The sequence below is a fragment of the Lissotriton helveticus genome, chromosome 3_1 (genome assembly GCF_964261635.1).
Source record: "Lissotriton helveticus chromosome 3_1, aLisHel1.1, whole genome shotgun sequence".
NCBI classification, from domain to species: Eukaryota; Metazoa; Chordata; class Amphibia; order Caudata; family Salamandridae; genus Lissotriton; species Lissotriton helveticus.
The window spans coordinates 1,785,400,211-1,785,427,407 of NC_136061.1; the positions used below are offsets into that span (position 1 = coordinate 1,785,400,211).

Genomic DNA, 27,197 nt, shown 5'->3' on the forward strand with positions numbered 1-27,197 from the left:
AATGCATGAATGATGCAGCAACCAGATTACTTGCAAAGGTGAATGGGAAAAGTGTCTTTGTCATTGTTGTTGTTGTTATTATTGGTATTATTATTATTATTTTATTATAGTTGTGGTTGTTGTTATTATTATTATTTCAATTTGTTTTCCAATGGGCACATGGGTCCAAGACCTCATAAACTCTCAGTAATGTTGTGTAGTTTGCACAGCGTTTCATCAATAGGGACTTCTAGTCCTTGTATCACAAAATTAGGAACTAAGGGCTTGCCAGGGTCATTAGACCCGTCCTCCTCTCTCCTGTTTGAATCTACCCCCGCCAATCCTTTTATTACTACACAAAACACTATGAAGGTAAATCCCTCTGTGCCCTGGCTTCCAAAATATGACAGAGAACTCCAGGACATACCTGCAGTATCAGTAATATCTTCCATTGGCTAAACATAAATCCCAGTATTATTGTTATTATCACATACATCTCTACAGAGACGATCAAAGGGGAACACGCAAAGCACTGATGTAAATATTATTTATGCAAGAAAACAAGAAAAGACATTTTAGATAGGCAGTATACATACATATTCTCCATAGTCCAAGCAAATACAAAAATACAATAAATTAGATTCAAGTCCAGGAAGTGTAGGGAAGGAAGTGCTCTGCTGTGTGCTCCTTAAGGGTGACCAGTTGAAAGCTGGCCATGCACCAATACTGAGTTCCCCACAGACCTTTAGCATCACACTCACACACATTTATTGTGCTTAAAAAAAGCTTTAAAAAAGCACCTGCAGTCCATACATCATATGCTGATCCTTTAATGAATATGATTCCCATAGAGGGACAACTAACAAATATAGAGCAGAGTATTGCAAAGACGGAAGGTGAAAGGTCAGTGAGCGATTTTCATAGCAGGGTGGGTGTATGATATAAAAGTGGATAATGGGAAATTTTAAAGGCAAGTTGTAATTTTCTAAGAAAAAGTGTTGAGAGCCCATCTGATGAAAGAGGCTGTCGATTAGCCAGCAATATTTTTCCAGAGGATGAACCAGGTTCTTTTTTTGCAGTGGTCATTCTTGGTTGGTCAGTGTCCTCTCGGCTAGTTCATTGAGCATGCCCAGAGTCTATCAGAAGCAGATGTTGTTGGCGATTTACAGGAGCCTCAGTCCCAGAAGTGAGAGCAGCAGTGAGTTCACTGTCCAGATCCAGGAGAAGCCTAGAACCCAAACATCAATAGGGTAATTAAGTAATCAGGTTCACTCATTGACATATCACACATGACAGAATTGAGGTCAGTAGTGGAAGCCTGCCTTTACTTTTAAGGACTTCCTACAAGTGCCAGACTACAGGCAGGCACAGCCGCCTGGACTTTAGGCTGACAAACTATACATGAGCATTGGTGGGTGAAACATCATCACCCTCGTAGTATATACAACAAATGAGATTAAGGGCGTGAAGCTGTCCTCTCCCATCTCTTAAAACCTCAATGGACAATGGATGAAGTGCAGTTCCAAGGAATTTCATATGCCTGTGCATTTTAATATCTGTTCCCAATATCAGTTATAGGCATTCATCTCCCAACTTCTGTTATGCATAGTCCTTGTCCTGTACCTATCATCGAGACTGCTGACCCCCTACACACAATAGACACCGTTTTCTTTCCCCTGTTAGATATACCTCCTCTCCTTGTTTATCACAAACATGTCACTCTACACCCATTAGAGGTACATCTTTTTCCTTTTCTGGAAAATAAATCTCTTGATACTCATTAGTTGTCTGTTCACCACACAAACAACAGTAGGAGCTTTGCAAACCTTGCCTATGTGTGCATATCCAATCAAGAGTCCAGGTGTCATTCATGGGTAATGGTCATAACAACTCACTGACAGATCACAGAGTGACCAGCAGTGATCAAACCCCACATATCAGAATAACCAATGAAGCCATGACAACTCATTCATAGAGCATAGTGATGCCAGAGAAGGCCATAAAACGTAATTGAGCTTTCACAATACTGTCAATGGAAGCCATTACATCTAACTGACAATTTTAACACGGCAGCCATCTTTGTACGGGGCAGCCATTAGGCCTGCAGATATGCTCTACACTGTTCAGTAAATTAAGCTTCATGGGGTATTTTGGGAAATTTGAGACACCAACTCAACTATACAAGGACAAACGCGTTTCTTTGGTACAATTCTCTTAATCAAAAATATGAATTAATTAAAAAGTTACATTTTGCGACCAATGTACAATATGGAAATTAGAAAACAAAAGGGCACACTTACGGCTAGAAGCTCCATTCAAGTCATAGGAGTTTTCTACGAGAAAAGATGCACAATATGCTTATTGAGTCAAACATACATAACCATTAATCTTTCTTGTACATGTGAAACCATATTTGCCACATTATATCATTTGCATGTATGTTTTTCATCTCATCTTTTGCTTTAAAGCCACTAGAATAGTGTGAAAACAAACACCACATTTCTTATCATACATGCCATGTTGGCCACCACTGTGTACGGATAGTCTGTCCCAGAAATATACTTCATTGAAAATATATGGTGCTATGTTACAGTCATGTTTGTGTTTAACAGCGTTAGTCCCATTTATGCACTTTCAGTGTTTGGGATAGGCCCCAGTAGACTTGGTCTCTTAAGTAGTATTGGGTACGTCCACTGTTAACTAGCTGGAGCATTGAAGGCACAACCATTGCCAGGCAAATGGTGACCAGCCCACACAGTTTGAAGTTTTCCACCTGCTGGGTGGGGAATGTGTGCAGAAGGTGTTCTCACTGACTCTGCAGAAGCACTTTCCACAAAAATGTATAGTGCTAACCTGCCATGCTCTGGCATCACAGTGGACCAGTTGTAATATTTTTGTTTACCAAAAACAAAACCCCTAGCATGGGTGAAGCTTTTGGGGGGAGGGTTGTTTGGGGGGTATGACGCCCTCTTAATAAAAGCATTCTTGGCTTGGCAATTGAGTCTGGGGCCCTCTGTCAGGCCTGTTATCTTTGTGTAATTTTTTTCTGGTCATGAACCAGGAATGAAACTCAAAATAGTGATATATGATGCAAATGGGTCAAGAGAAAGAGGGAGACAGGGATACTCATGCGCTTGAATGTCAAGATATGAAACTGGATAACCAGGAATCAACACCAGCTTCCCTGCTCTTCCAAATTGTGTGATCCAAGGCACACATTTTATTTCACAGAGCCTCCTTTTTCTTTATTATCACATATGTGTCCAATTTAAATACCTGAGTACAGGATGTGAGCTGCTCCAGCACCTCTTCTATTTGATTTAATAAACTATAAAGTTGCTGCATCTATAATTAGCATTTAGGCCACATTTCGGATTTATATGAGTATTGGCTTGCCTCTTGGTTCACTAAAGACTTTGTGGTTGGGAGAGGACTCCAGAATGATTTTGAAAATTACATTTAAGAAACGTTTGTGTATGCAGTGATATAATCTGCTGTACTAAGGTGAAACGCTTGCGCCTGTTAAAGAAATACACTTTTTTTTCATTTTGAAGAGATTGGATCATATTTTTACATTGTGTCTGCTGCACGATATAGACAGAACAATATAAAGGCTTGGCTCTTGCACGGACTCTTAGAGTCAAGCCAGACCCATTACTCATCGCTGGCTCGATTTCCCCTATTAATTTGCCTCCATGACTTGTGCTTAGTGCATAGGGCCGTCAGTCACTTGATCAAATGATTTGCAAAAGGCAAGGACTAGAAACAGGGAGCCCTGCCCCCATGCACTGATTTTACAATGTTACCATCAAGGCTTCTCGTAGCAGAAATTAAGAGGAATACTTACAGTGAAAATACATTTCACCGCAGGACAGTGACTCCAGGCCACAGCGTTGTACATGACAATAGTCATGCGTTTTCAGGAAGAACTACCAGGCCCAGGTAGGGCCCGCAGAAGCACAGTTTCAGCCGGGTGTTTGAGGTCTAACACTCCTTAAATGCATTCTTGGTTTTGGTGGTTGAATCTGTTGGCCCTGAGTCGAGTCTGCTATATCTGTGTTGCTTTTTCTAGTCATTCTCATTTCACTTACAACTTGTGCCTTGTTTTTCTGAGGTTCAGATCTCAAATACATATAATGGCTTGTTTACCAAAAAAGTAGTAAATCTGAATCCAGAGAAGTACTCCTTGAATGGGTGCAAATTTTCTTCTTTTTGGAATTCACAAACATTGGCAGCAGGGGGCTAGGAGAGCTGCCCAGTGTCAAGTTTCCAGGAAGGATACTGGCTACCCAAAGGGTATGAAATGAATGCTTGCAAACAGTCTAACCAGTGGCAATTGCTCAGGGTTGCATTCGAAACCACTGTTTTTAGCCTACTGTTTTACTTTCGAAAAAGCCCCCCTAATGCAAATCAGCACTGAACCTGCTCCTCAAGGAAACAGTCAGTTCCGAGCCTGGGTCATCTCACCCCTCCACCCTGCAGTCCATTGCTTTTTTAGTAGGGAAATTTAAGATTTACACCCCCTGAATCTCACTTAGCTACGCCCCTGACCCCCAGGCCGGGGGTGACAATGAGTTTTCAAAAAGAGAAATACCTGACTAAGTAAGACTTTATTTCCAGCACGTGAGGGATATATTCATAGTTTTTATGCCAAGACTTCACTGGTATGCAAGTTGGTTCTGAGCATAAAAAAGCTGTAAGGAATGAAGTCGGAGGGGTCGCTCTCCAAAGAATAGCCCCTGCAACACCGTTCTTCCCATTGGTGGGAGGAAGTCTCTGATGGCAGACTTGACTAAGGCCAATGGAAACACAGCACTTCTCCCGACTCTCAGTGATACGTGAGAAACAACCAGAGTTCAACCCATCATTTTGCCTAATTGTGCTTAATTTCATATTATTGTTGAGAATTTCGCATGATTCCCGCTTAAGGAAGTTACTCAAATATCACGTAGTCCAATTATTAACAGCTAAGAGCAATGAAAATGACCATTTTTAAATGATATCGCTCACTAACCTCAAGTTTAGGTCTTCCACAAAGTCTAATGCTCACTTTGTGTGTCTTCTGTCACTCAGACCCTCATTTAAAATTGTGTGTGCCAACAGACAAGTGCCTGTCAGAGTGGATGAACTGCCTGTCAGTCCACTGGTTTTCCCTGTCTGTTCTTCACTTTTAGAAGGTCCTGCCAGTGCTGGTCCGTCTGTCAAATCATGGCGACAGCTTGAGCAAGCAGGCATTTTTTTATTTTCTAAAAAAACGACTTCCAGAGAACATGGCTGCCAAGGTTTCAGATTGCTTAATTTGAGTGTAATTATGAGGGACATTCAATGACTATGAGTGACACTTTCCCACTAGCAAATCAAGCAATAAAAATGAGCGAAACATCTAAATATCAGAAATTACACTCTATTGAGCAACCTTGAAACTCTAAGATCTTAAAACTACTGCACAGCACCAGAAATGGAAGTGCACTATCCTAGTGTCCTTATAGGGGTGCTGCCTCGAGGCTGTGTGTCGCTGAGGGAAGCAGAGGGGGTGGGAAAGCTTCATACTGTTTTTTACTTGGTGTGTCACTGTCCTAATTTTGCTTCTAAGCACTTCAAATAATAAAATATTTGCTAAATTCATTAAACGCAATTTATTTTTCACACCACTTAGCTAGTTTGCTTTCATGGGCATGAAAAACCCCTGCTCCATCAAGCACATACTGCCAATATTATTATTAGTGTGTTCTGGGAATGTTACAAGCTCAGTCTTTCTTCCGCTTCTTTTTACCCTATGTGAGACGTTTCAACTGAACATATTTTCAAGGATGCAGTTTCATTTCTAATAACTATTTACTGAAAATATACACATACAGCCTTTTAAAAAATTGTCTGTGCCGAAACACGTGTTGCCTGCTTAATCATTGCTTAATATAACTTCATTCGGATTCCCACTTGTGACACTATAACTGCAAGCTTGTTATCACAGAAGACATCTGGAAATTACTGGTTTGTGTTACTGCCTTGACACCAAGTGCACTACTTGCTGCTCCTGTTAGTTGATACTCCATTTACTGACCAGCGAATCCTCTTGGTTGTACCTGTAAGTCCTTTTTCACTTCTCCTTCGTCTCCTACCCATGTTTATCCCACCTGCTTTCATTTTAAGTGTCCACTTCAATTTCACACACTTCCATTGCCCTCAAATCTTATTTCTTTCATTCACCCCTGTTATTCCAACCAGTGCTTTAAATGGGCCGGTACTATCCGGTATGGTGTACTGGCACTGTTTGATTTTGAGGGGGGAGAGTACCGGCACTTTTCATGAGAAATCTAATACTTTTAATTGGAGAGTCCCAGCACTTCTCAGAAGCAAGCAGGTACTCTGGTACAGAGTACTTGCAATTCTATGTTTCAATTTCAAGCACTGATTCCAACCCATTCTACTTTCTCCTTCTGTGCCCCAACCAGCGCATTTTAATACCTTATTCTAATGCCATATAGACGCTCTTACCTTTTTCCTCTCCTGGCCCCCCATCTTTTGCTTTTGTAGTCGCTACTTGTCTCTGTATTAGGTTCGAACCTCATCATGTGTAGACCAAATGTCCACACAAATGCACCTTCCCAGTCCAATGCCTGTCACACGCCACTGAACCAAGCAAACTAACGAAAGACTGGCAACAGCAGATTAACTTTCCCATCCGAGAGCCCAAAATGAATTCATTTCCACTCATCTTTTCAAAACGAACAAATTGGCGGTAAGTTTATATATATGTGGTAGCCGATTATCCAGCCCAAAGTGGAGTGAAGAGAGTGCAATCAGAAACCAATGTGGGAGTGGCCATCTTCACATGATCATCTATGGCAGCTGTGTTTTTTAGCTTAAGTTAATGCAATTTGTTGGTAGGAGGAAACAACACTGGATTTAGTAGTGGGCAGGTTAAACAATGTTTGTTGTTTTTAGAAAAGCCACCGCTAGTATTGTTAACACCTTCGGTGCTCATGACGAGCTGAGCTCATCATGAGCCGTGGAATGCTCAGGTGCGGGGAGAATTTCCCCGATGTGCTGAGCGTTCCACGGGAGCCAATGCACATGTGACGAGCTCAGCTCGTCATGAGCACCGGAGCGCCGTAGCTCATGACGAGCTCAGCTCTTCATGAGCATGCGGGCGCTGTGCGCGCCCCCTCCCCCCCAGCACAGCGGGGGAAAACCCCCCGCCGCAAAGGGGTTAAATGTTTGAAATATTGAACAAAAGCTTCATCATGCGAAACATGAGTCTACAAATCACAGTAGGCAAAGTGTTGCCTGTTTGAGCCACACGCGATACTCTTCAAACATTACTTCAAATAAGGGAAAGGAATTTAAGTAGGTGTTGCAGTGGTCACAGAGAACTCCCACACTAATTTAGTGATAGTGGTTGCAATGCTTCCCAATCTGTATGCAGCTGTTTGTGGGCGGGCAACATGCAGTGTGTGCACTGCACTCACCAGACTTGTACTGCTTTACTTAATGGAGCACGGCTGTAACATCCTTCTTATGTTGTGCCACGCAGCACCAATGTTGGTAGGAGGCATTGTAATGAGTGACTTAGGCATTTTAGTGCAGTGATGCGGACAATACTAAAATTAGGCCTGAACGTGAAATTCCGCTTCGCTCGCAGAGTTTGCAGAGTTTTTCCCACTCCATGCTCTGCATTGCGCGCTGAGTTCTGCCAGCGGAGTGGAGTTTTTTTCTCGCTCACGCAAGGAAGATTTTACTCCAGACCACCTCCAATGAGATTTCTCATCTCGCGCTGAGAAACCTTCCCTTCATGTAGACGATGCTCCGGCTCGAGTGGAAGTAAGGAGCAGCACACTCTTGGGTAGTGATTGGTGCCACTCGTGCTGATTTTCCAGTGTGGGACAAACACCCAGCGCTAAAAGTCAGCGTGAACGGCACAACCTGATGCACTCCACCGCTTGCGGAACTCCGTGTAGCACTGCAGACTTTTTTGGTCACTTCACCGAGTTCCGCATAAAGGAACTCCGCAAACTCCACACAGGTCTCACTAAAATTAGTTAGTATAACTCCTGATACATGTTTCTTGGCCGGACTGAGAGAATGGTTTGTTTTTCAAAAATGAATGTTCCCTGTGGACTGGGACTTTTCTGCCAGAACGTGGAGAATACATTTTCTAGTCTGGCACCACCAGGTCATACACAACAGGCCAAAGCAGGAAATAATTGTGGAAATGGCATCGGAGGTCCCATCGTAAATAGGCCATCACACGCTATTGACAATGGTGGTTCTGTGGCATAGTTTTTATGCAGAAAGGCAGATGCACCATTATGGCCTAACTCTAAATGACCCACTTAGTCTCTAGTTTTTCCTTACAATCCTGTCTGTTCAGTTCTTTGCCTCTTTCTTTTTTTTCCTCTTCCCACCTCTCGAGCTAATGTATCTACGACCCTGTTATTGTAATCCATTTTTCTCTCCTCTTATTCCCTGGCACATTCCCAGTTTACCTCTCTAGCTTTCTCTCTAATCAAATCAATCACTCTCATTCAGGTATTTCCTACTTTCCCACTCACTCTGTTTTAGCATCCCTTTGCATTCACTTTTTTCTCTTTCTTTCATGCTCTCTGCTCCTGTGTTTCCTGCCCTCACTTATTATCTTTTTTTATTTTTTTTTTTTTTTTTTTTTTTGGTGCAGATTTCTTTATTTTGTGGCCTACAGAGGCTGCTCAAGGTTTCTCCAACTTGGCGGTGGGAGCTGGAACAGGCTTTGTCCCACCAGCACACCTTGTGGATCACAAACAGGCAGATGCTGCACAATCATCTGAACAGGTCAAATAAACAATAAAACAGGAAACAGAAGCAGCTGAAGAGTGAACGCTGAAATACAACATTGATTTAAGAGTTAACTTAGGGGGGCAGATTTAGGATGTAGGATTCAGAATAGGCGGCAGACTGACGAGCTAGGGAGCGGGCTTGGGTGCACCGCCTGTAACTGGGAAAGAATGTATATGCTCTAACAGGCCGGTATTTTACACTATTCTGAGAAATTTGGGTGAGACCCCTGTACATCCTCAAACAGATGCAGGGAAGTGTCCCATAACGACAGTAGAGTGCACATTGCTCAATCCACCATTCATCGTGAGAGAAGGACCGCTGGGTTCCCTTTGGCTGGCCCTCTCATTGTCTGGCCAGAGGACTTTCAAGGTCTCCCTGCACCCCTGCCCAGTCAGATGCTAGCGGTCTTCCTTGTGCCCCTGCCCAGTCAGATGCTAGCGGTCTTCCTTGTGCCCCTGCCCAGTCAGATGCTAGCGGTCTTCCTTGTGCCCCTGCCCAGTCAGATGCTAGCGGTCTTCCTTGTGCCCCTGCCCAGTCAGATGCTAGCGCCCTCCCTGTGCCCCTGCCCAGTCAGATGCTAGCGCCCTTCCTGTGCCCCTGCCCAGTCAGATGCTAGCGCCCTCCCTGTGCCCCTGCCCAGTCAGATGCTAGCTCCCTCCCTGTGCCCCTGTCCAGTCTGATGCTAGCTCCCTCCCTGTGCCCCTGCCCCGTCAGATGCTAGCGCCCTTCCTGTGCCCCTGCCCCGTCAGATGCTAGCGCCCTCCCTTGTGCCCCTGTCCCATCAGATGCTAGCGCCCTCCCTTGTGCCCCTGTCCCATCAGATGCTAGCGCCCTTCCTGTGCCCCTGCCCAGTCAGATGCTAGCGCCCTCCCTTGTGCCCCTGTCCAGTCTGATGCTAGCTCCCTCCCTGTGCCCCTGCCCCGTCAGATGCTAGCGCCCTCCCTTGTGCCCCTGTCCCATTAGATGCTAGCGCCCTCCCTGTGCCCCTGTCCAGTCAGATGCTAGCTCCCTCCCTGTGCCCCTGTCCAGTCAGATGCTAGCGCCCTTCCTTGTGCCCCTGCCCAGTCTGATGCTAGCGCCCTCCCTGTGCCCCTGCCCAGTCAGATGCTAGCGCCCTCCCTGTGCCCCTGCCCAGTCAGATGCTAGCTCCCTCCCTGCGCCCCTGCCCAGTCTGATGCTAGCTCCCTCCCTGCGCCCCTGTCCAGTCTGATGCTAGCTCCCTCCCTGTGCCCCTGTCCAGTCTGATGCTAGCGCCCTCCCTGTACCCCTCCCTGTGCCCCTGCCCAGTCATGCTAGCGCCCTCCCTGTGCCCCTGCCCAGTCTGATGCTAGCGCCCCTCCCTGTGCCCCTGTCCCGTAAGATGCTAGCGCCCTCCCTTGTGCCCCTGTCCCATCAGATGCTAGCGCCCTCCCTTGTGCCCCTGTCCCATCAGATGCTAGCGCCCTTCCTGTGCCCCTGCCCAGTCAGATGCTAGCGCCCTCCCTTGTGCCCCTGTCCAGTCTGATGCTAGCTCCCTCCCTGTGCCCCTGCCCCGTCAGATGCTAGCGCCCTCCCTTGTGCCCCTGTCCCATCAGATGCTAGCGCCCTCCCTGTGCCCCTGTCCAGTCAGATGCTAGCTCCCTCCCTGTGCCCCTGTCCAGTCAGATGCTAGCGCCCTTCCTTGTGCCCCTGCCCAGTCTGATGCTAGCGCCCTCCCTGTGCCCCTGCCCAGTCAGATGCTAGCGCCCTCCCTGTGCCCCTGCCCAGTCAGATGCTAGCTCCCTCCCTGCGCCCCTGCCCAGTCTGATGCTAGCTCCCTCCCTGCGCCCCTGCCCAGTCTGATGCTAGCTCCCTCCCTTGTGCCCCTGCCCAGTCTGATGCTAGCGCCCTTCCTTGTGCCCCTGCCCAGTCTGATGCTAGCGCCCTCCCTGTGCCCCTGCCCAGTCAGATGCTAGCGCCCTCCCTGTGCCCCTGCCCAGTCAGATGCTAGCTCCCTCCCTGCGCCCCTGCCCAGTCTGATGCTAGCTCCCTCCCTGCGCCCCTGTCCAGTCTGATGCTAGCTCCCTCCCTGTGCCCCTGTCCAGTCTGATGCTAGCGCCCTCCCTGTACCCCTCCCTGTGCCCCTGCCCAGTCATGCTAGCGCCCTCCCTGTGCCCCTGCCCAGTCTGATGCTAGCGCCCCTCCCTGTGCCCCTGCCCAGTCAGATGCTAGCTCCCTCCCTGCGCCCCTGCCCAGTCTGATGCTAGCTCCCTCCCTGCGCCCCTGCCCAGTCTGATGCTAGCTCCCTCCCTTGTGCCCCTGCCCAGTCTGATGCTAGCGCCCTTCCTTGTGCCCCTGCCCAGTCTGATGCTAGCGCCCTCCCTGTGCCCCTGCCCAGTCAGATGCTAGCGCCCTCCCTGTGCCCCTGCCCAGTCAGATGCTAGCTCCCTCCCTGCGCCCCTGCCCAGTCTGATGCTAGCTCCCTCCCTGCGCCCCTGTCCAGTCTGATGCTAGCTCCCTCCCTGTGCCCCTGTCCAGTCTGATGCTAGCGCCCTCCCTGTACCCCTCCCTGTGCCCCTGCCCAGTCATGCTAGCGCCCTCCCTGTGCCCCTGCCCAGTCTGATGCTAGCGCCCCTCCCTGTGCCCCTGTCCCGTAAGATGCTAGCGCCCTCCCTTGTGCCCCTGCCCAGTCAGATGCTAGCGCCCTTCCTGTGCCCCTGCCCAGTCAGATGCTAGCTCCCTCCCTGTGCCCCTGCCCAGTCAGATGCTAGCGCCCTTCCTGTGCCCCTGCCCAGTCAGATGCTAGCTCCCTCCCTGTGCCCCTGCCCAGTCAGATGCTAGCGCCCTCCCTTGTGCCCCTGCCCAGTCAGATGCTAGCGCCCTTCCTGTGCCCCTGCCCAGTCAGATGCTAGCTCCCTCCCTGTGCCCCTGCCCAGTCAGATGCTAGCGCCCTTCCTGTGCCCCTGCCCAGTCAGATGCTAGCTCCCTCCCTGTGCCCCTGCCCAGTCAGATGCTAGCGCCCTCCCTGTGCCCCTGCCCAGTCAGATGCTAGCGCCCTTCCTGTGCCCCTGCCCAGTCAGATGCTAGCTCCCTCCCTGTGCCCCTGCCCAGTCAGATGCTAGCGCCCTTCCTGTGCCCCTGCCCAGTCAGATGCTAGCGCCCTTCCTGTGCCCCTGCCCAGTCAGATGCTAGCGCCCTCCCTTGTGCCCCTGCCCAGTCAGATGCTAGCGCCCTTCCTGTGCCCCTGCCCAGTCAGATGCTAGCGCCCTTCCTGTGCCCCTGCCCAGTCAGATGCTAGCGCCCTCCCTTGTGCCCCTGTCCCATCAGATGCTAGCGCCCTTCCTGTGCCCCTGCCCAGTCAGATGCTAGCTCCCTCCCTTGTGCCCCTGTCCCATCAGATGCTAGCGCCCTTCCTGTGCCCCTGCCCAGTCTGATGCTAGCGCCCTCCCTGTGCCCCTGCCCAGTCTGATGCTAGCGCCCTCCCTGTGCCCCTGCCCAGTCAGATGCTAGCTCCCTCCCTGTGCCCCTGCCCAGTCTGATGCTAGCGCCCTCCCTGTGCCCCTGCCCAGTCAGATGCTAGCGCCCTTCCTTGTGCCCCTGCCCAGTCAGATGCTAGCGCCCTTCCTGTGCCCCTGCCCAGTCAGATGCTAGCGCCCTCCCTGTGCCCCTGCCCAGTCTGATGCTAGCGCCCCTCCCTGTGCCCCTGTCCAGTCATGCTAGCGCCTTCCCTTGTGCCCCTGCCCCGTCAGATGCTAGCGCCCTCCCTGTGCCCCTGCCCAGTCTGATGCTAGCGCCCCTCCCTGTGCCCCTGTCCAGTCATGCTAGCGCCCTTCCTGTGCCCCTGCCCAGTCAGATGCTAGCGCCCCTCCCTGTGCCCCTGTCCAGTCATGCTAGCGCCTTCCCTTGTGCCCCTGCCCAGTCAGATGCTAGCGCCCTCCCTTGTGCCCCTGTCCCATCAGATGCTAGCGCCCTCCCTGCGCCCCTGCCCAGTCATATGCTAGCTCCCTCCATGTGCCCCTGCCCAGTCAGATGCTAGCTCCCTCCATGTGCCCCTGCCCAGTCAGATGTTGGTGCCCGAAAGCTCAGATTAAGGGACCCAGTCATGTTTGCAGCCAGGGCACCGACAGCTTGAGTAGCTTTTGAGCTTCAAACAGTTCAAGGTTCCGGCTGCGCCGTGTGCTCAGTTGTCGTCGCTGGACCATCCTCGGGCTGGCTTCTCAAGTCACTCTTGTAGTTGGTCCTCCAGCAGTGGCTGCGGTCACTGGCCCCAGCGCTCTCCAGTCAGTGTCACGGTCTCTCCAACGCAGGTCCAAAGCGGTCAATGGTTTGAAGGACGAGGGAGAGGTTGTCCAGGAAGGAGTTAATAGAAACACGCAGGATCCTGGCCTCAGCAGCTTTCCACTGCACGTGCAGGATGTTGTCGGTCACCAGCAGCGTCTTGCTGATGCCCCCTTTACGTGGCTCCCTGTCGGGGGCGAGACTGTTGTGTGCGATCTGCGCCTCCAGGTGGGACGGAAAAGGAACGTCCAGCTGGAAGCCGAGCGCGGCCTCCATGGCTGACTCGGCCCCGGCTCCTCCGGCTCCAGCGCGGTGCGAGCTCCGGCTGCCCTCACTTATTATCTCCCCATCTCCTGTTCTCTCTTTCTCTGTCAATCCTTTCTTCATTGCTGTCTTTCCATCACCCTCTCCATCTCATGCTTCTTTCTCAGCCTCCTACAAACAGACTCTCTCTTGCTCCTTTTTCTCTATTCTATCTCATACTTTCTCTCTATCACTCTCATTCTCCTGTTTTTCTATCTCGTTACCTCTCAGACTCACTCTCTCTATTAATTCCTCCCTGTCTTTTCTCTATATAGCTCAATCCCCTAAATTACTCAATCTCACTATGTCTGTCTCTTTACCCAATTTCCCTATCTTTCTCCCTATGATTCAAATGCATCCTTTACCCCTTGTTTCTGTCCCCAATTTCTTTCTGTATCTCTCTTTCATCTCCCAACATTATCCTCTGTGAATACAGAACCTGTCGTGCCATCTCTAATGCCTTATCTATCTGCTTACCCACAGGAATGAAGCCAAAGCCGGCCAGTGTAAAGTGTGCTTATTTTGGCTAAGAGGAGTCCTGGGGTGGTAAAGATGACAAAAGATGTTAATTCCACGCTAGGGCAGTATTTTCATGTTCCATCCAGTTCATCATGCCCTTTGCCTATTAAGTAGTGGGAACTGCGGCCACAAGGCTGTGGATATGGGACTCGCAAAGCCTCATAACTAGGGGTCGGCATTACTCTTGTAATTCCATGTAGCGAGCAGAATTAAGAGAGAAGAGTAATTCTGCATTTAGCTCTATTTCTTAGTGAGAAGTTGCCCCTCGCTTCCAAAATGCAACCGAACACAAAAAGCAAGCACATGCACCTCCTCGCACTTACTAAATGTGCTCCAGATGACATGGTGAGAGCTGCGTTTGGGAGAAAGCCCCCACCAGCAGGCCAAACAGTTCATGGCAGTATTGTGAGACAACTGTCACAAATGTGGTAAACTAGAAATATACAGACTGATTCATCAAGCTAAATTGCACTTGCAAAGGGCAAGATTCTCAGAATCTTGCCTTTTGCGAGTGCAATTTTTGCATTTGGGATTCATCATCCCAAATGCAAAATTCGCTATTAAAGAATTCGCACATTTGCGAAGAATTGCATTTAAGGAATCTCTATTTGAGATTCCTTAAATGCAATTCATGAATCATTTTAAAATTGCGAAATTGCAATTTTGGGCCGCTATTTACCGAGAGGTCAGACCTCGTGGTAAATAGCAAAAACTTAGAAAAATGCATTTAAATGCATTTTTCTAAGTTGCATGTTACACACACACATGTCCTTTGGACATGTGTGTGCGCAACACCAATGTAGATTACATTTCAGGGGTGCTACAGGGTGTCCTTTGGACACCCATGCACCCTTGAAATCGCATCCTTATTTGCGATTATCTAATTGCTAATCGCAAATAAGGAATAACTCCCCATTCATTCCTATGGGCCTGTAGGCCCATAGGAATGCATGGGGAGTTATTCCTTATTTGCGATTAGCAATTTGCTAATCGCAAATAAGGAACATGTAGGAATCGCAATATTTTTTGCAATTCCTACATGAATCCCGTTTTGCAAGTCCTTAATAGCGATTCCTTATGAATCGCTATTAGGGGCTCGCAAAACGGGAGAATGATGAATCTGGCTGATAGCTCTCAGAGCTGTGCTGGACTACCAGTACCCATTTTAAAAATGCTCATTTAATATAGGAGTTTTCTCCTCGTATATAAAGTACAACTTGAGACTTTTCTGTTCATGACCACCATGGTTTACAAGGCTGTCTTACCCACAAGGACCAGCACTGGAAATAGTACCTAGTGAGTAGTCATAAATCAGGTGGCGGATCTATTACCATTGCAGGTTGCATCATGTCCACAACATCAGTCTTCGTCATTGTGTAGCCAGTGGTTGACCCCCACCAGGAACACGCTCCTCACTCATGCTCAAAAGGAGGCTAAAGGAGGCTAGAGAATTCAGAGAATTGTGGGTTGGGCATCGCCATTTTTAGATGGAAGTCATGTTACCACCTTCATCTTAATCAGGCAATGAAGGTGAGTCTCCAGCAGCGGCATGGATTCTTCATGAGCACAGATTTTCATGTTCCAGTGAAGAAACGAAGGTAACATGGCACTGATTGTGTCCCTGCACCGCCGCTGGACCCGGGGTTACATTGAGTATTTACATCACATACATGAGTCTTAGCAGATAATTAGGTTAATTGTAATTGTATTATATTTTAATGTTTGCATTTGTTTAACCCATAAAAACAATTAAACAGTGTGATGTGTTAGACAGCTTCTACTATAGCTGTTATTCGAGCTGTGTAAACATGAAAACTATGAAAATATTGTTACACACCTGCATTATAAGGTCCACCAGTCAAAGAGGCTGAATTTTTGTTGCTTATGCTTCTGCTACCGCTGCTGCCGCAGGTCTGAAAAGCAAAGAGGGGGTTAAACAGCAGCAGTCTCTCCACTGGATAATAATACAGAACCATCAATCAGTGACCAGTGAAGGATCGTACATAGCAGCAATCAACCACCAACAGAGGTTTCGGATATAAATCAGCCACAGAGGCATCATTGGAGGAAATTAGATTCATATGAATTCAATATCAATCCATCAATGTGGACCACACAAGCTTATTATCCCCTAAGGAGAGGCTGCACATGCCTATCAGCCAGCCCTCGAGGGAGTATATCCGACATCGATCACTCATCTATGGAAGGCAGCCTATTAATCCACCACCAATGGAGGACAACAATGGAGCCATCCGCCAGCCATCACTACATTAGGAGAGGACCACATATACCTATCAGGCTAGCACACGGCTGTCAAATACTCATCAGTGCAGGACAGGGAATGACCATCAATCAACCAAGGCCAACAGCACCTATCAATCCATCAGTGAAGTACAGCACATGCTTACCAATCAGCCTTCAAGAGAGGGCAGCACACAGCTATCCGTCAATGGTCAAAGCGTTAATAGTGAGAATCAGATACCTATCAGTCAACCATCAATGGGACACAGCACGTGACCGTCAATTAGCCACCATGCATCAGAGGGGAACAGCAGAGGCTTTCGATCTCCAATTGGAGAAGAATACCACAAACCCATCCATCTGGATGGGGCAAAACCGCCAACAGAGGAGAGCACCTGGCTATCAATCAGCCATCAGTGGAGGGCAGCACAGACCTATGGATGAGATATCAGTGGAGGACAGAGCGCCTATCGATCGGCTAGCAACAGAGAAAAGAATATGCTTGTTGGTCAGTGTTTAGGGAGTACTTGCTACTGACGGGTAGGAGTGTCGAGGTTGGTCAGGAAATTCTGTGGTTGCAGCAGTACACCTGCAGGGAGGGCTTGGAGTCGGACCCTTACCAGAATGACGTTTCTGGGCAGGGGTGTGTTTTCGTGGTATCTGTCGTGGTTTCCTGTTTGACTGTTCCCAGGGATATAAGAGGAGCAGTGCCCAGAAACGAAGGGGAAGAGGAAGTGTTGGAGAAGGAGTGTTGTGAGTGGCTGTGAGGTGAGTGCCCCTACATCAGCACCGCACCCCTAAGGATGGGAGTCCTCGATTACGCTGCAATGACCCTGACCAATCCCGCCACCCCCGGTTTGGTTGTTCGAAACCAGGCTCTTTCCCTTGGCCATGTTTACCGCCATCGCCCCCTCCCCTGCCCAAGGGCTCATGGAGCGCACTCCTGCTCTCAGCTGGCGGGAGCGCAGGACCAAAGCACATGGAGCGAGGGGCGCAGAGCGGCTCGCGCCTCAGACCCGGGTCCTTACCTGGTTGCAGGGGTTGCTGGTGCAGATCTCCACCACAGCGTGGAGGTAGAGGCTGTTCGTGCCAGTGATCTGGAACGCATCAATCTTAAATCGAGCCTCGGTGTTGATGCCGTTCTTCACGACGGTCAATAAGTCACCCAGCTGAGCACTGGGGCAGCTGCGGAAGAGGCAGAAGAGGGGGTTAGCGGAGTCCCATTCAGACACTCACCACTGGCCCTACTCTCCTTGTGTCTTTCACTTTAAAGTGCAGAAACTGTAAGCACATGAGCCTACCCTCTCACCCAGGCTACAAGTCGAGAGTGGGAGTGAGTGGGAGGCACATTTGCACTATTTTTAAAGATTGGACGCTTCCCTCCAGGCCGAGGGCAGAAGAGATGTGTAACTATTAATGTTAATAGGGTCTAGATGTCACCTTATGCCCTACCACAATAGCATAGCTGATTATACAATAAAGATATACTGTCTCGGACTTTCGTACACTTTCAGTGTGACATCACGCAGGACGTTCTTAACCTGCCTCGCAGGTTCTAAATTACCACAAAGCCAATGTATTTATAAAAAACACATTCTATTTAATAGTGCCAGCCTTTTCATTAGAAGTGTTACAACTCTCAATGATTTCATTTCTAACCCTCATTTGTTTTTTTCCTTTTAAGTGGAAACAAGCCTAAGTTTTACCAAGAGTAAAACTGAAACTTACAAGGTGATTACCACATTTCTATATGTGCCTTGGCATGCGTATAGCGCTCATACTGTTTGGAGGTCAAGTTGGAGCAGAAATATAAAACAAAACACGACTACAATCCTCACACACTAGGTCCTTCTTAAAAAAAAAACTGATATTTTTCTTCCACTTCATTTGTCATCTCTGATGTGACATAATGTGTTTGTAACATAAACTGTAACAGTTCAAGAGGTCTAGTTTCTTAAGTAGATTCCATATTCCTTCTTTTTTTTGTAAGTACCAGATATGCACTCTTGAACTGTGGCTTCAGTTACCCCCACCTGCACCTCCCTTCGCTCCAGCTCTCCTTGACATGGGCACGTTTGAAGGAGACCTGCTCAGCTTCTCCTGAGCCAATTTCTTCACTTGGGCAGCTTACCCCGCCTACCACAAGCGAGGGGCCCGCTCCTGACCCCAGGGCCCTGCTCCTGATAGGCTCTCATGTGTTTCTCTTCTGGTACTCACTTGTCAGTGATAATGTCGTAGGACGGGTCGGCGTTGGGGTCAGGGGTCCCTGTGGCGTACAGACGCGTCACCAAAACGGAGAATCTTGTTGCATCGAGGTCTGGTATCGACACAGAAACATACAGCGGGTCCTGAACATTGACAGTCATTGTTGCATCGGTGTAAGGGACGGTGAAGGAGGAATCCGTGTAGGCGACCATGAAAACCGTCACTGCACCAACCCCTCCAGGGATTGGGATGTCTGTCACACTGAAATGGTAAAAGACAAGAGTGAGATGCCCCTAATACTGCTTCATGTACCAGCCACATCTTTTGTCTCATGTTCTGGCAATCGGACACCACCTGCTGCAGCCAGGGAATGTCAGGGTAAAACCCTCACACTCCTTCACAAGGGGTGTCCATGGTAGGCCCAGAACCGCTTGATCCAAAGAAGAAAATTGTGATATCCACACAAGATAATTTATAAGCAAATAATCTAAATGGAATTCATGCACACACAGTAAGTGCATATCCTGGAAATGTGCATAGTTCCGACTCTCTTGTGTCCAAGATGCACACACCCTTCCACCACACACAGCATGACAGAAATGTTCTTCTTTAAGGGCGGGTTCTAAAGAGCTGGGTTCTTTTGTCCGTGGTGGGGATTACAATTGTTCAGTCAAAATGGTTTCCACTGGATACCCTTGTACTACATGGGGTTTGAACAATGGGCTTGTAAATGCCCCAGTGAGGAAAAACAAAGGTATTGTTTAAAATAAATCTCCACTTAAAACCAAAAGACACCGACGGGCAGCTACAGTGAAATTAACTGATATTTTCACCATAAAGGTCTATAGGGGAACATAGGGGCAGATGTATCAACATCCGTGCTTGCGATTCTCAAATAGCGATTTTTTGAGAATCGCTATTTGAGAATTGCAAAATGGGATGTATGTAGAAAATCGCAATTTTTTAGCGATTTCTTAATATTCCTTAATTGCGATTAGCAAATTGTGAATCGCAATTAAGGAATACTTTCCCATTCCTTTTTGTGGGCCAGAAGGCCCATAGGAATGAATGGGAAGTTATTCTCAATTTGCGATTCGCAATTTGAGAATCGCAAATTGAGAATAATTTCAAGGGTGCAAGGGTGTCATAAGGACACCCTGATGCACCCCTGAAATTTACATGTGTGTGCATATGGCACACATACATGCCCTAAGGGCAGGTATGTGCGCCACATGGCACCTTCACAAATGTCAAAAAGTGCATTTGTGAAAGAAATCACAAATTACCACCAACTTCAAGTTGGTGGTAATTTGCGATTTCTTAATTAGAAATCGCACAACTTGGGTGCTTCATACATAGCATTTAAAGAATCGCAATATGCGATTCCTTAAATGCTGATGCAAAATTAAGGAATCACAAATTTTGCGATTCCTTAACTTTGCGATGCGATTTCCATCACTCATCGCATTTTCCGATTTTTTTGTCGCAAACGCGGCTTTTTTCCGAATTGCAGCGTTTGCGAGAAAAAAAACGGATGATACGTATGCCCCATAATTCCTTAGGGGAGGCGCTAGACCCAGAACCATTTGGACTGCCATACTGGCACTTTCACCATGGCACTTAGGGGAGAAGGAGCATAGGCTGTAAATATAAAGGCTGGGGTTTGCCATTTACATGTCAAGAGTCAGTTCCAGTGCAGGAGGACCAAGTCCAGGCCACATTGCAGGACAAATACTGAATGTATAAATTATTCCCTTTTAGATCTCTTGCGTGTAAATATATCTTTTGTCACTATTATGGCACTATTAGCAAGAACCTGGGTTGGACACTGCTGACCTACTTCTGCTAGTTCTTAGCAGGAAAGTTGTGCTTCTACTTGAATTTAGTATTAATGATCCCTTTTAACCGACAAGGAACGCACAGACGACTTCCATTGACCTAAAAAAACATGTCAGGAGTGTTTAGTTACCTTCCTATAAATTATTATTAATTACACTGTTATGCTGTTGTACATTTCAAACAAAGGCATGTGTTCTTCCGTTGCTGTGCTATTAAAGGCAATTGGGCATAAGTTTGGCGAGGACAAGAAGGGGCCACTACTAAAGATTGAACCAAGAAAGAAAATTGGAGTAAAAGTAAACATTTTTAAATAAAGACTTAGAAACATATGTTTGTTTTAAATTCCCAGTAGGAGACTGCTTAGCCAGTTTCCACCCAAACGCCATATTGAATTGCATGTCACCCCGTCCCCAATTCTTCCCTTGGAAGACTTCACCTGGAACCACATTACAATATAGCTCACTCTAACAAATCAATTTTGCACTGACATCTCCACTAGCTCACAAGTGCAGAAACATTTGCAGTAGCTGACCATTGAAGGTATGATATACTCCCTTCAATCAGAGGGAAAATGAACCTCCATCAGCCAGTGTCCACTGATGTATATTTTGTTTTTGCACTGGCTGGTCAGAGAAAATGTCAGTGGAAAACTGTCCTGCTGTGGGGCAAGTCTAAGTAACCTGTGAATAGGCCAAGACCACATTTATATAAAGGTATTATACACTGCACTGCTCATGTTGCAGGTAGTGCACCCGAAATATTACATACTCGTCCCGTTACACTCTTGGTGTAATCAGCCCCATGCTGATCTCATCACATTAAATGTATATTCAGCTCATGACAGAATACATGCTTGCCACATCACACTCATCATTTGATCATCCTATGCCACTCATCACATGCTCGCTCCATCGCTCTCATCGTGTGAACATCCCATCCCACTCATCACAAGCTCGCCCCATCACTCATGATATGATCTGCCCATCCCAGTCAATACCTGCTCACCCTGTCACACAAGCTGTGTGATCACCCTACCACACTCATTCTGGGCTCGTCCTATCACACTCATGGCGTTATTTTTCTATCCCACTCATTATGGGCTCGCCCTATTACTCACAATGTGATCATCCCATCCCACTCATCACATGCTCGCCCCATCACACTCATCCTGTGTTCAACCCATCCCACTCATCACATGCTCACCCCATCACACTCATCCTGTGATCATCTCATCCCACTCATCACATGCTCACCCCATCACAGTCATTGTGTGATCATCCCATCCTACTCATTACCTACTCACCTCATCACACTCATCCTGTGATCATGCCATCCCACTCATCACATGCTCACCCCATCACACTCATCCTTTGATTATCCCATCCCACTCATCACATGCTCACCCCATCACAGTCATTGTGTGATCATCTCATCCCACTCATCACATGCTCACCCCATCACAGTCATTGTGTGATCATCTCATCCCACTCATCACATGCTCACCCCATCACAGTCATTGTGTGATCATCTCATCCCACTCATCACATGCTCACCCCATCACAGTCATTGTGTGATCATCCCATCCTACTCATTACCTACTCACCTCATCACACTCATCCTGTGATCATGCCATCCCACTCATCACATGCTCACCCCATCACACTCATCCTTTGATTATCCCATCCCACTCATCACATGCTCACCCCATCACAGTCATTGTGTGATCATCTCATCCCACTCATCACATGCTCACCCCATCACAGTCATTGTGTGATCATCTCATCCCACTCATCACATGCTCACCCCATCACAGTCATTGTGTGATCATCTCATCCCACTCATCACATGCTCGCCCCATCACAGTCATTGTGTGATCATCTCATCCCACTCATCACATGCTCACCCCATCACAGTCATTGTGTGATCATCCCATCCTACTCATTACCTACTCACCTCATCACACTCATCCTGTGATCATGCCATCCCACTCATCACATGCTCACCCCATCACACTCATCCTTTGATTATCCCATCCCACTCATCACATGCTCACCCCATCACAGTCATTGTGTGATCATCTCATCCCACTCATCACATGCTCACCCCATCACAGTCATTGTGTGATCATCTCATCCCACTCATCACATGCTCACCCCATCACAGTCATTGTGTGATCATCTCATCCCACTCATCACATGCTCACCCCATCACAGTCATTGTGTGATCATCCCATCCTACTCATTACCTACTCACCTCATCACACTCATCCTGTGATCATCCCATCCCACTCATCACATGCTCACCCCATCACACTCATCCTGTGATCATGCCATCCCACTCATCACATGCTCACCCCATCACATTCATTGTGTGATCACCCCATCTTATTCATTACCTACTCACCTCATCACACTCACGGTGTGTTCAACCCATCCCAAGCATTACCTGCGCACCCCATCATACTCAGGGTGTAATCAGCCCATCCCACTCATCATGTGGTCGCCCCATCACACTCATTGTTTGATCATCCTATCCCACTCATAACGGGCTCGCCCCATCACACTCATGGTGTGATTAGCCCATCACACTCGTGACGTGCTCACCCCAACACAACTATTAGGTACTCACCCAGTCACAATCATACTCACCTCATTGTTACATTTAGTGTCGTTGCGAGGGAGACGGGTATGTTGAGAGGATATGAGCAGGAAAAGGCATAAGTAACGTTGTTCCTCGAAACGAGCCCTGACGAGCTCTTTTTTGCCGGGATTGTGAGATTATTGGAGTAAAAGACATGGGTGCTGTTGAACTGCAAGTGGAAAAAGAGACATTAAGAGATCACATCACGCACTCAGGTAAAAAAGTTGTAATAGCAGATCATGATGGCCCACACCAAGGGCCCTAAGAAGATGTGACAGACACATGGCGGGGTGCTTCATGGAGAGCAGAAGGAGGCCCAGTCCATGAGGGTAGGAGATGGGGTCCCTACTAGGACACAGTACAGCATCCCTGGGCATGCTGCCGGACACTTTCATCAGATGAGTTCCTGCATATTAACGAAGAAGTTTCTGAAGAGGCAGCAACGTGCAGGGGTTGAAACAATGAAGAGCTCCATTTGAACTAGGACTGTGCAAAACCACAGGAGTTAACTTTTGCCAGTTTTGAAACAAAAGCAGGAAGATGTGATTTCACCTACTGCATAGTTAAGACTCATCCACAATTTCAAACATTTACGAGATAATGACTCTTTCCCCATTTCACCAATGCTGATTATAGTTTCACACACACCTGGATCTAACCACTCCTGCTGATTGCGGAGGGCTGGTAAAGGAGGGGGTCTTAAATGAAAAGAGTATCCCGTATGGGGCATAGACCCCATTCAGCAGTGATTTCAGGCCTGTGGAAGGGCGCAAAAGATGTCCCGATCCCACCACTGGAGCTCACGCCTCATTGGCTGTGACCTGTGATAGCCCGTGGACATGGACGTGCCATGAAAATCTTTCGTGAATGCTTGTATTCAGATTTTTTATTTATTTAGGGTGCTCGCTTCCCTACCTCCTCCCGTGACCCAGTGTGCAGAAATGATGGATCGTGCATGTCTGGGGCGACGGCGCAGAAGCTGCTCTCACCGTCAGTTTGTTCCCACACTGTGATGAGGAGGTGGCGGTGGAGACAACCTCCTGGGCAGTGCCGTCAACCACTCGCACGCCTGTGCAGCTCGGGTCCAGGAGGTGCAGATTGGCCGAATCAAACTTGCTCTTCTCAAGCTGGCACTTGCTCACTTTCAGCTTCATCTGGCCTGACAGACACTGCACGATGGGGGTTGGAGGCGAAACTGTAGAGGAAAACAGGGGCGGGAGAGTTAAAAAAAGTGACACGCAGGAAACAGGTGAGGAGCAAAAACAAAAACAAAAGGCAGGCAAAAACAAAAATCACGGGACACATAAGCTTTGCTCATTGATTTTCTTTCTGGGGCTGCCCCTTGCCCGCCTCCCTTACGCCCCAGGTATTCGTTATGAGGCTGAGTGCACGTGGATGGTAAACATGTTCAATCAAAATAAAGGGCCAGGGTAGAAACCAGATATTGTGTACTCATTTATGATATGTAGTAGCTTCTGCAATTTCTGATCGTTTGCTGCCGTGTGGAGTGCAGTGTGATGTAGGGTGTCAACATACGTTCTGTGGCCCACCTCTTTATGCCTGTTTTTGTTATTGGTAATTAGCACTTGGATGATGCATAATCTGCTAGTATTTTAGGTTTGTACTGAGCCAGGCAAGAAGTCCCCAGCCACTTTTAGACCTACTTAGTGAGCCGAAGTAAATAAATAAATAAATAAGGAACAATTCTCAAAAAGAGGGCACGCTAACCTGTCACGTAATTCAAAATTTGCGACACGTTCCACCTCAAAGTGCCAAGGCCAAAGCCAAAATTCAAATAGTGCTGCCTGGCCATGGAACGTACATCAGGATAGCTCATGGCTAGACCGGGTTATAGTCAATTTGAAGAAGACAAAGCAAAGGACGTTGAGCTAATAGCCAATATATATATGGCCCTCTGTGATGGTATGGGGTGCATGGCTGGAAGGGGTGTTATTGTTAACCAGGATGCAACCTGCCCTATGGTTATAATTGTGGGTAACTTCCTAACATCGGGTGCTGCTTATATAAACACAATGGGACGTACACCTACGGATTTTGTGAAAATCTGATCAAACTTCTCAAATTGTGTGCAGTGTTTTGACATTTACAAATGTTAGAATGACAGTGAAGGGAAAATGATTTAGTGAGAAGAAACATACACAATTGTCTTTTTGTACACTTAAATGTAAGCAAAATATCTATACAAGTAACAACATCGCTGCCCTCTATAAATGATAACTATGCTTGTGTAATTAATTGAATTGTATACATTAACTAGTGGATACAATTGCAAATTTTTATACAACGAAAATCAATCTTCAAAGTTTTTCAGCAAAATAATTTGGTGAAAGGAAGTGTGATCATTGATGTTTTTGTTGAAATACCTAATGAAAATATCTACATAATGACTTGTTTGCTAATATCGGTTCAAACAATGATTTAATGAATATAAATGCAACAAGTCAAGCTGGTGTTTCTCCCGAAGAAACTTTCTGCACTCTTTTTCATCACACAGCTAAAAAAATTTGTTCATGAGGTTTGCAAGGCTTTACAAGAATTTCAGGAACAGACAGACATGGAAAGAAAGTGTGTACACCTCCCAGATACTTGTGCCTCTTTGACTGAATCAGAACTGCTTTGCTGAAAACCCATCACAAGATAAACGCATGGCCTAGTCTGCTCTTCCTGTGCGCATGCGCTATAGGTTCACCTCTTATTGGCCTGAAGTAAAGCTCTTATTAGAGTTCCTTACTAGAGGTGCTCATGTGAGCTGAGACGGGTCACCTCTTCTCTTACCTGAAGAATTGTACATGGTCAGGTTGCACAAGCAGGTGTTTGAGGTAGCATTAAGATACTCATCTGAGGCACATGGAGGAGACTGGGCCGAAGCTGCAGATAAAGAGAGGGAAGGAGAGGGAGACAGAAAAGGTACATGTTAGTGAAATCACTCAGGTCCCTTATCCATCTCAAAGTCCTTCTTCAGCAAGCAACGTGCAACAATCCATGAGGGAACAAACAACACAGTTAACCCGCTCGGGACTGCCCAGCGCTCAGTTATATTTTATAAAAAAATAATACATATGCAGAAACACAAGTTAATAATAAAGGAAGTTGCACGATTCCAACAAAAAAGCCCCTCCTACTGAACTTCCTCCCACTGAGAAAAACTCAAGGGTACTTAGGAAAGGAGTGATGCTGTCCTTTTTCTCTGATATAGATGTATACAGAAAATGAGAGGGGAGACGGTGAAAGCTCAAAGGGGTTAAATCCTCACCTGTGTACAAAATGCTGACAGCAAGGGCAATACTCAGCAAGGCCTTCATCTTCCAATCTATGGTACTGTTGAAGTCTCTAGAAGACAAAGCTAGCTGTTAGCTCCTGTGTAGCCAGCAACACACTGGGGAAGTGACCCTCACATATGCATCTGCACAAATAACACACTTTGAGATCTCATGCACATAGAAACTGTCAGCCCACTGGAACTGATAAGATATCTGGATTTGAAGAGTTTGACGTAAATCCTCAGCGCTGCACATCATTTGGGAGTAGAGACCCTCATACAGCATGTCGAACACTAGAACACATGGTAGGACTGCATGCCCTTTAGGATTAGAAATGCACATGAGGTCTGCTTCTGGAACAATTCTTTATAATAATGTCTAGGTGTCTGGGGCAGATCTTCTCAACTCATGCCTTACTGGGATTCAGACCATTACCTGGTGAACACATCACTTGAACACATTGTTCTCGAGAGGTAAATGAGCAGTCTGATCATGGGATCTTATAAGAACTTCTGCATGTACATAGCTAGAAGGAGAACCTCTATGGCCCGCAGCCTAAGGGAGTAAATATCCTTACATAGCGCGCCCACCCCAACGCACACTGTAGGATTGCATACATTTTAGGCCTAGAGTTATAGGAGCAGTCTACTCACAGAAACATATAGGAATGTCTGCCTCTGAAGAGCTAAGAGCAGAGCATCCCACTTCAGCAGCTGCGCTTACGGCAGTGACACCCGCTCACAAAAGCCGGTTCATAAAAACTCTGCGTTCATGCAAAGACTCCGCTGGCACACAGACTCCTTTCTCTATGGAACTGCACGCATCCCTTCTTTGTCCCAGGAGCTCCTGTGATGGCGTCCATGCAAGAACCAGTCACCGAGATGATGGCACCCGCTGAAGCAAGGCACTTGTCGCATGAACCACAAGGTGCTAGACTCAGCACTGTTCCCTTCAGATGTGTACTGGCAAAACCTGTTTTTCAATTACTACACAGCATTGGTTTATTCCACTTGAGGTGCATGTGTAGCAGGGTTTGTGTATTGGTTTACAGAATGCTTACATCCCTATCAGGTGTGTAAGTTGTATGGTTTGTGTGCTGACACCTCATGGGTATTGACACCTGAAGCCGTATTACACATT

General features: G+C 47.3%; 1 protein-coding gene across 1 annotated transcript; it reads right to left on the bottom strand.

Moving 5' to 3' along the window:
* Window positions 1-1,065: 1,065 nt before the first annotated feature.
* Window positions 1,066-26,148, bottom strand: LOC144825150 (uromodulin-like). The gene is made up of 9 exons (XM_078684019.1): window positions 26,051-26,148; window positions 25,573-25,665; window positions 23,766-23,971; window positions 22,785-22,945; window positions 18,310-18,558; window positions 17,121-17,277; window positions 15,689-15,764; window positions 2,280-2,312; window positions 1,066-1,207 (listed from the first exon to the last, which is right to left on the bottom strand). Exons 1-9 carry the CDS (start codon window positions 26,097-26,099, stop codon window positions 1,143-1,145), a joined length of 1,089 nt encoding a protein of 362 aa, XP_078540145.1. The 5' UTR covers window positions 26,100-26,148; the 3' UTR covers window positions 1,066-1,142.
* Window positions 26,149-27,197: the final 1,049 nt, after the last annotated feature.